The sequence below is a fragment of the Rhopalosiphum padi genome, chromosome 3 (genome assembly GCF_020882245.1).
Source record: "Rhopalosiphum padi isolate XX-2018 chromosome 3, ASM2088224v1, whole genome shotgun sequence".
In the NCBI taxonomy this organism is placed as follows: Eukaryota; Metazoa; Arthropoda; class Insecta; order Hemiptera; family Aphididae; genus Rhopalosiphum; species Rhopalosiphum padi.
This window is the reverse complement of record NC_083599.1, coordinates 45,617,795-45,628,301: the sequence shown is the minus strand read 5'-3', so window position 1 is coordinate 45,628,301 and position 10,507 is coordinate 45,617,795. Positions and strand designations below refer to the sequence as shown.

The following is a 10,507-nucleotide window of genomic DNA, read 5'->3' as shown; positions in this document are numbered from 1 at the left end:
TAAGCCATATTAGTAGTATTTATGTTACATATATAAATTATTTTAACTGGCTAGTAATCTATCAGATAAAATTTTTTATTAAATGTAAAACGATATGTTGTACAAATACTTATTTATAATTGCTAATGTTAAGTAAAAAAAAAAAAAAATTATTACAATTCAATAAATGACTCATTAATAGTAATACTTAAAATTAAAATAGTAATGATAAAAAAATTATTATATTATTGTACAAATGTTAATTACATTTTTTGTTTTACATGTTAATCATAATCCATTTTATCAACAAAATCGACTATTGTTTGATCAAATTCTGTATTGTCAATATCATCTATCATTGATGAATCATTTAAACGAGCTGTTAACATAACAGTATGTATATTAGAATTAACTTGAAATGTATTTAAATAAATTAAAAAACTTACAATTATTGTAAAATCCATTGTTAATTCCTTTTAATTTTTGACTTTCTTCAAAGAATTGGTTTGGATGGTTAATAGCTGTGCAAGAAGGCGATACCCCATTATGTGCCTCAAAATATTTTGTACAAGCGATTTGATAATGTCCATTTTGAGACAGATTTAAAATTTCTTGAACACCTTAAAACAAAAATGTTAATATTAGTTAATAATCTTTTTTAATTTACAGTTATATTATTACTAAAAATACTCATACTTTGAGTTGAAATATTAGAAGTCTCAAGTAATTGTTTTAAAGCTTGACTATTGGTATGTTTGTATGGGCAACCGTGATATTCATCCAAACCCACTGCGCCCATAATTATTTTCATACAACTGTAAGGTGTGTAGTTTACTTTTTTTCCTTCTTTGCCATAATTATGTCTTATATTATAACTATATTGTTTATCAAACTAAATTGAAAAAATCATAAAAACATTAATTAACATTAATAATAAATACAAATCAAGTCATCTTTACTTTATCTGCATCCATTTTCTTAGTAAATTCTGATCTCCATAATATCAAAGCTTGTTCAAGCGGTAATCCTGCTCCTTTTAAAAATAAGCCATACTGTTGGCGAGCTTGATGTTTCAAATGATGTTCACTCCTCAAAACTACATGCAGCCGTTTCATACATAGAGGAAATGACTTGGCAGACTAATTTTTAAAATTTCAAAAACAAAAAAATGGATAATTACATATTTTTACAGTATTTATTTTAAATTAATGAATATTAAACATATATTATAACACAAATGCATCATGTATCATTTTTAGTTTGTTCTGTAATACCACGGAATCCCACCTTATAGATATAACTATTTTTGAGAAATTAACAAAATGTATATTAATAAGCTTTCGGCCTACTACATATATGTGTACCGAAATTAGTCTTGTTTCGTCGTCCACTCCATATATTGCTACTAAGTTAACAGTAAAATAAAATATGTTATATAAACATTTTATATCAATAAACATTAAATTATATTAGGTATAACAGAGTAAAACAGTAACAAGAGTTTAATATTATTAATATCAAACTTCCCTGTTTATTATAAATCTATCATTGATACACTGTACCAAAAATAGAAAATGTTTTTTAGTTACAACCATACAACATAATGAAAAAATATTAAACTACTGTTTTTTTTTGTAAAACCTGATTCAAATAGTAAAAATTTTCTTTTAACAAAACACAATTAGTCATACGAGTATATTTTGTCTATATTGTTAACCTCCATATTTTTATTTTTATTATACATTTGTTTCAGATATTTAACACAACACAAATATTTAGATGACTAAAAAAAAGTAGTAAGTTGTTATTAAAGAAATTATAAATATACATATACCCAGCAAAATTACTGAGGACAAATTTGATATTTTAATATATTTAAACATAATTTTTAAAACAATCCAATTGGGCAAGAAAAATTAATTATAATATCATTATATTTACAGGACCAAGCAAAGTAATTAATAGATCATTAAAAGTATAACGTTTAAGATCGAATTGAAATCCTTAAATAACATTTATATAAAAGATCTAAACTACAGGTATAAATCTAAACTGGTTTAAATGATCAAATAGAAATTAGTATAGTATATTATGTACACCAAAGGCGTCACAATACATATTAAAAAAAAGTAATATTATTATATCAAACCCTAGATAATACAGAAGAGAATATAAACTATAATTTAAAATACATACAAGTGTATATAATAATATTATACTATAATAAAATATAAAGGGAGGATGTTCTGAGACATATAGATAATATAAGTAAATTGGATTATAAAATAATCATGGCAATTGACAACACGCTGTAGGTTAGTGAGGAAACAAGAATCAAAAATAATTTATGTAAATACAGTTATTTTAATAATGGTATTTACATTACTAGCAATAGTAAATATTTATTAAAAAATATCATTTATGTTTAAACAGTGGCGTAATTATAAAATTCTAGCCCATGTGCAATATTATTTTATGGCACCTAAAAATTGTTATATGAATAAAATTAGACAATTACACGTATATATATATAAAAAATGTATAATTATATTATGTATTATAATATATATAATTCAAAAAATTTCCATTGTATGTTTCAATTAAAGCCTCACAATGTCCTCGAAATGCTAATGAATTTTTGAATAAAGCTAGAGTTATATTAAAAAGTCTTTCTAAAATTTGGGCCCAAAAGTTTGATTCATATCTATGTTGTGCTTCTGTATTTTTATCGATAGTTTTATTTTGTTTCCATTGCTCGTATTCAAAGCAAGATGTTAAATGTGAGTTTGAATTTTCATGCATTGTAATTTTTTGTGTCAAATGTTGCCAATCACGAATACCTTGATTACACCACTGATCTTGTTTTATGTTCGAAAAAAGCCAACAAGGTTCACAATAAACAGCATCTAATTTTAACGAGTAACAAAGCCAAAAACGTTCAATACAGCCATGTTTGGTTTGTCTTTAATAATAATTTTTAGAAAATTGTCTGTTATTTTGTAGTGGATCTCGAGGAAAAGGACCCATAGGTCTACATGATTGAGAAAATATTATATTTTTTTTTCAAATCATCAGTTAATATTGTATCTTGAAAATTACCTAAATCAGTATTTTCTAAAATATACGACTGAGAATCAGATGTTAAGGGTATATCTATTTCTACTTCTTTCACACAAGTAATTGTAGTTTCATTTGTAGTATTTTCAGAATTTTTACACGGGTTATTTATATTTTGCGCAACTAAAAAATTTGTAATTTTAGGAAGTTTAGCATTTGATCCGCAATTTCTTTTTGTTTTCGTTTTTTAGCTGCCCCACTAGTACTGCTCAACATTTTTAGTCTAAAATATAATACCTACAATAAATATTTATAATTTTGTACGCACAATTTATATTTAAATTATAATATGAAATAATTGTAGGTAATTTCAAAAACGGTTATTGCAATAAATACGTAAATATTATGACTAAAATAAACTACTTATAAATTATAATTATATTAAATAATTATACTTACAATATTTTTAATAATTAATTGTAAAACAAAAAATTTTTAAAATATTATTATTATTAATTAACACAACTCACGTCTTACAAGTAATATCACAAACATAATGTACCGTAGTATCATTGGTATGGGATTCCGCAATAAACTGTACAATAATATAATATTAAATTCCTATAATATACTAACATTATACAAAACGGTCAAAACGTATAACCATCAATCAAGATATTTACGATAAGCCGATAAATGATATAATATGTTCTAATGACAATATTTCTACCTGTTTCATGGACAATTTATTTTTATACTCTTCGTAATATAAAATTTTATGGTTTTATCGTAGTATATTATTTATTATAAAATAGTTTAAAATTATTAACAACATATACAATTTTAATATATTTTAAACAAAATATTAAAATTCTAGGGCCCCCTTTTGGATCTTCTAAGCCCCGGGCCCCAGTGCAATGCACACCTATGCAACCATGTAGTTACGAAACTGTGTTTAAACTACAAAGATACTATTGTTAACCATTATTCAAATATATTAATTTTTAATTGTGCAAAATGTAAGATGTAAATTTAAATATTGTAATGACATTTTTCCAAAAAAAAAAAAAATAATGAATGTATCCATTTTTAATAATTCCAAAATTATATGATTGTGTATTACTTATGAGTTATGAGTAATATGAATTAATATATATAATTTATATTAAAAGAACAAAATACATAATATTATTCTAATCCAATACCTAAGTATATGAATGTATAAAATATATGATGAATGTAACCATAGAGTTAAAAAATGGTATTAAAAAAAAAAAAATTTTAATACTGAAAAATACTTTTACCTATGTATGTATTTAATTTTAAAATTTCACTAATTATTAGTTATTACCTACTCATATAAATTAAAAAACTGATGATCACCACAATATTAAAAAATAATATACATATAGCATTTTTTTTAATGTATTATTTTCAAAACAGAATCAGCAAACTATTACACAGAAAAAAATTTAACTTCATCAATAACGAGGACAAGTTACAAGGGGCAGAGTTAAAAAGAAAAGTTAATTAACTATAGATTTTTTTTGAAACCAAATTTCATTCTATTACAAGAACCAATAACAGATATCTCAACAATAAAATAATAATAAAAAATGTAAACATGATTTAAGCATTATAATTTTTTTTTGCACACAATTAAAATTAATTTTTAATTTATAGCATGACAAAAAAATATAGCATTGAAATCTGTAATATTGTATTGATAATTAACACAAAAATGTATAATTTTAAATATAAATTATTTAGTGTTGCACACCATTATATCCTAGACCTAAGTTTTATCTTACAATAATTGTTTTGTATTATCAGTCTCATCATATAAGTATAAATATTTTTGATTAATTACAAAACTTACAATGATAATCCTTCACCCTACTACATAAGTCAAAACCAGTCTCATTTAATTGCTTCTGATGTATATTGCAACTAGGTCATCAGAAAAGTAAAATATATTATATAAACATTGAATTTAAAATTTAAATGTATGTTATAATATATTCAGCGTAATTTAGTGTCTTGTCTTATACTATTAATATCAAAATCCTCTCATATTCCCTTGTTTGGAATTAATTAGGCCAGGCCATAATTTAAAAATATTACGGGTTAGTTATGGGCGGGATTGTAATATTATTCATCGGTACGGGCTCGTCAAAAAATAAAACTAATTAATTTAATTCCTCTAATGGCTAAACTTGCATCAAGAATTTTAGCGATCCCTGCTAGTAGTGCTGTAAGTGAGAGATATTTCAGCACATCAGGAAGAGTTATTGAAGAAAGAAGAACACAAATCAAAGGTAATACTATAGACTCCTTTTTGTTTTTAAATGATTTTTACAAAAAGAAAATATAATTATTATAAGTTTATTATTTTAATTCTATTCTATTATTATATAAGTTAAATAAGAAATTGACAGCTTTAAAAATATATTTCAATTTTAATAAAATATATTTATATATTTTTCTTTGTAATATATTTATTATCTTAATTAAATGTTTTTGTCTACTACGTCAATACTGAAATGAAATGAAGTTGATGTATATTTTTATAAACAAACAGGCATGGTTGGGTTGGACTTTGAAACAAAAATTACAAACAGGCCTGGTTGAGTTAGACTTAAAAAATAAAATACGGCTCGGGCCTGGACGGCGACAGTTTATAAATTAAAGTTTTGGGCTGGATCGGGCCGAAAAAAAACGACCCGCTCTGATCTCTAGTACATAGTAACAAAGAATAAAGATGATCAATGTTTTATAGTTACTATCATTATAAGGCAAGTATCAGAAACAATAACATGATAATTTGGTAATATTATTGGAGGAATAGGCTTAAAAAATAATCACAATTAAATAATCATATTGTACTCAGCTAATTGAGACTATTCCTATTTAGAATATAAATAAATTATATCTTATTGCTAATCGGTATTTGTGCCTTGTATAAATTAAACTTTATAACTTATGAGTCTGTTGCATGCCTACATTAAAAAAATGGGTTTGCCAAAATGAAAATAAACCAATCTACAAAACGTAACAATACAAAAAATATGAAAATTATATACTATCACTGTTTTATCTTAAGTGGGAAATATGAAATAAAACCTATTATTCAATATAATAATTATGCAGATACCATATGACTTAATAATTAACTTGAAATAATACTTACATGATCAATAGTGTTAATAGATAAAGTAGACATATTTTCTGTAACAGAGTAATTTTTACCCATGTAGGATTGATGTAAATATTTTATAAAAGCACCAAATCGTTCATCTTCACTAATAACACTGAATTTTTGAAAACATTTCTAAAAATATAATATTAATATAATTAGACATTTAAATATAGTTTAATTGAAAAATTTTAATAAAAATTATATATTTAATATAACATTATATAAACAATTACTTAAATTGTAAATAAAAACTTACTACTAATTCTTGAGAAAGTTCTGACCGAAATGTTTGACAAACACCGGAAATAACATCAGTTTGTATGACATAAGCAAATCCATCACAGAGGTAAACTTTTCTATTACGAACTAAATCCAATACTTGTGTCCAGCGAACTTTAAAATACTCATTATTGTTTCCAGTTGTAGCAAAAGAGCCCATGCTATCAACCATCATTTGATGTTCTTCTTCGCTAACCTACAGATGATTTATAAGTAACATGATATAAACAAAGTTAAATAACAATAAATCTAAAATAAAGACAACTGTTTACAGAATATACGTAATATTTAATAGGTAATTTATTTATTTTATTTTATAAAAAATTTTCAATATAATATAGTATGTATTGTGTAATATTAAATTCACATAAGTACATAATATAATTAAACAGATGTTTGAATAGTTATAACAAGTCACGGCACCAGTTCCTTTTTAGACGACGCCGAGGGTTTCCCGGTATGGTTTGAGTGTAGAGGCTCTTTATCAATAGATTTTGGTGGGTTTGTAGGCGATTATGAAAGCGTTTGTAGAAATCTACAGCTTCTTCTGTCACAGTTTTCATTGTGAATTGTGATGTAAATATATATACAATTTAAAATGTAATGCTGTGTATATTATAAACATATGCATATGTATATATATTAAAATTAAAAATATTGAATAATATTAGTTTGTTCTAAATTTTTATTATCAAAACAATTTTTTTTCAAAATGAAATTCTGCTTATCTTAATAAATTAAAACTATCTACATCACCTTTTTGAAGAGTAAAAAGAGCTAATTGTTTTGTTTGATTAACAACCTTTAAATAATTTAATACATTGCACACAGGTTGTTTAGTCTCTTCAGCTTCCTCGGTTATGTCATTATCCCTAGTGATGAATGACTTCATATCACTGCTATCTTTTACAGTGTTCAAATTTTGGTCGATCGAAAAAAAGTGTTGCTATCACCTTGTATATAAGTTGGCAAGCTATTAACTAATTGTTCAGCATACCCGTAGTATTATTCATAGTATTATTGTTAAAGTTCAATAAAATAATTATAAACCACCATAAATAATTTGGGCCAAAACCATGCATTTATATATATTTTCTATTAATTTATCTTATAATTTGACCGTTATTTAGAGTGCCTACTATATAGAGGTATTAATGTATTTTTCTCGTAACAGTTAAGAACCAAAAAAATTTACCGTTACATAGAATTGACCATCTAAAGGTGACCGTTAACAGAAGTTTTACTGTACTAAATTATTTCATTTTCTTTCTAAAATACATTAATTTTTTTTTTTAATTACTTACTGCTGAATAATTAGTGTTGTTGGTTGATAGAAATTTTAGTTTGTCGCTTTTTGAAAGAAGTGACCAACGTAATTTGAACAATTCTATTTCTCTGTTGATAAACCATTTCCGTAACTCATCACTTTTACAATAAATTAGTCGGAGAATAAAATGTGAACATAGATCTCTTTTTCTCGCATCACAGTTTTCATTGTAATCCTTATAAATGCCACCATTTATCTATACAAAAAAAATTATGATTACATTAGACTTTAAATATAAATAATACACATTTTCATATTTTAAAAATAAACAATTAATAGAAATACAGACTAAATAAAAGGTATTAATAATTTTCAAACCACAAACATAAAGAATGTAAAATATTAAATCCTTATATTTTTAAAAAAAATACTTAAGGGACCTCACTACTGTCGTCAATTTGAGCTCAAAATACGTAAAGTTTTGACAAAATTAATATTAGTTAAATATGTCCGATTTTGATTCTGAAAAAAATTCTGAACTCGGCAGAAATTGTCTATAGATCGTACGGAATACTTTGTAACAATTAAATCTTATATTTTAATAAAGTGGTAATAAAAACTTGAAAATATGATTTTTTTCAAATCATAATATTAAATTTAAAATTAAAATTAAAACCGGAAACTAATATCAGACAAAGTTAACTGACTTTAATTTTGTCAAATCAATAAGTTGTCGTAAAATTTGTATAGTGAATTTTTATTGTTATCGAGTTATTGACATGTGCATGCACATACTCTAGTCGGTACCCGCATCACATTTCACTTACTAATAGTCATTTGCAACTAACACATAGATCTCGAGCGGCTAAGACGAGATTATGAATTGCCTAAATGTTGTCGCTTAAATAATAACCGTAGCGAGGCCCCTTAACAATTTTCTTCAAGAATAATATTTTAAATAATTAGTTAGAATTCATTATTTTCCCCTTCTAAGTATTAAATACATACCAATTTATACATGTGTTTTAATCCTTCTTTCTTTATTTCTTGAACTACGGATTTAGTGAAATCCTCATAATTATTTGTGTTTCCTTTCAAACTTAATTGTTCCAATATTTGTAAAACTAAACATAATAATGAAAATAGCTCATTAAACATAAATTAGTATTTTAAACTTAAAAACATAACAATATTAACTTTATATCTAATTTATTTTTATCTTACCTTTTAGTCTTTCAACTGCCCATTCTTCAAACTCGTCCAAATTAATATTAATATCGGGAACTTCGCGATAAAGTTGTAAATCATGATCGCAAGAGGCTTTTTTATGTTCTAAAGCTACACTTTTTCTACTTGGTGTAAAATTCATTATCAAACAGATAAACCTTTCATTAAAAAAAAAAGAATTTATTAATTTTAATAATAGCGTTTACAATTAGTACGGTGTAGATTAACGGTTTTTATGTCAGATGAAAAACCATAATATATTCATATTGACTAGTTTTGTCTAGATTATTTCATCCTTTATCTCTTCAAAAATATTAAATGTTCTACACTAAAACTTGTTTTGGTTAACTCAGACACTTATCATATATAAGGTGATAGTAACGTTAGTGTTTTTAATAAAATAGAATATTTTAATTTTTTTGATGACTGTAAATATAATAAAAGTATTAATGTACATAAGAAGTTGAACCATCATCTTAGTTAAGAAATTATATACATTTTACTCATTTTATTAGTATTCTAAAAACAATACAATTATTTAAATATATTTTAACAACTGCAAGATGATAGAGGTACAGGTAGCCATGAATATAATAATTTTGAATTGGGATTGTTAAAAATATTTAGTTAGTTGCGAAAATGACACTACTTGTAACGGTGACATTTTTCAACTAATGACTGTGTTGTTGATAATTTTTTAGGTAATTTAGACTTATTTTTATCTTTGTAAGGGCTATCAATATCTTAGAAAAATGAGGTAAGAGAGAAATGGACACAATTGTAATAAGCAACATTGGAGAGGAGACCTGATTTAATATTAGGAGTTACAGAACAGATATTCCAAGTATTTGGACAGTACTTATATCTAAAGACATAAATATCGCCGATCTTCACTACAGTACCAGTGAAATATTAACTGCACTGTAGAGTAGATTGACAAAATATTAAAAAATTACATACATAACCTCTTGTCATAATAATAAACAAAAAATACTTACAAATCGATTACCGTCCAAGTAATTTATTTCACCGATTAATTGCTAAAACACAATATGAAAATTTAAGACTGCAGACTGACCTGACAGATGGAATACAAAACTGAAAATATATCCAAAATCCAATAAAGTTTGCTGTTTTTATCATTACTATTGTTTAGCACGATTGTACCATTTGGCGGGAAACGAAAACACGAGATAAATATATGATAACATTGATAACAAATGCGACATAAATTACCTCCATAATCAGATATCATAAATAATATACATTTCCACAGAAAAACTCATATTTTTAAGCAATTATTATTTATTGGTAAATAATAACAGATAGTAGATACCCATTACCTATACAAAACAAATACATCTCCAGATTCTTTTATATATTTTATAGAATATTTTAAAATTTTTAGACATATAATATTTTTTTGAATAACAAATCCGACACATGTATGACCAAAAAATACACTATAAAACAAGCGATACGTCTAGAACAAAACTCGC

The 10,507-nt window shown here is 24.7% G+C and overlaps 1 protein-coding gene across 1 annotated transcript; it reads right to left on the bottom strand.

The window, feature by feature from the left end:
- Nucleotides 1-59: 59 nt before the first annotated feature.
- On the bottom strand, nt 60-10,164 carry LOC132926873 (DNA primase large subunit-like). Its single transcript, XM_060991293.1, has 10 exons — nt 10,007-10,164; nt 9,006-9,166; nt 8,790-8,905; nt 7,819-8,037; nt 6,492-6,710; nt 6,227-6,367; nt 939-1,118; nt 676-871; nt 426-599; nt 60-358 (listed from the first exon to the last, which is right to left on the bottom strand). Exons 2-10 carry the CDS (start codon nt 9,148-9,150, stop codon nt 264-266), a joined length of 1,485 nt encoding a protein of 494 aa, XP_060847276.1. The 5' UTR covers nt 9,151-9,166; nt 10,007-10,164; the 3' UTR covers nt 60-263.
- Between the last annotated feature and the right edge of the window lie 343 nt (nt 10,165-10,507).

What these genes read in the sequence shown, in the direction of transcription:
- LOC132926873 (XM_060991293.1), bottom strand. Translation starts at nt 9,150, where the DNA reads ATGAATTTTACACCAAGTAGAAAAAGTGTAGCTTTAGAACATAAAAAA. An exon ending in AACTTTCTCAAGAATTAGTA is followed by an intron (nt 6,368 to 6,491) that starts GTAAGTTTTTAT and finishes TTATATTTTTAG; the next exon opens with AAATGTTTTCAAAAATTCAG. An exon ending in AGAAAATGGATGCAGATAAA is followed by an intron (nt 872 to 938) that starts GTAAAGATGACT and finishes TTTTCAATTTAG; the next exon opens with TTTGATAAACAATATAGTTA.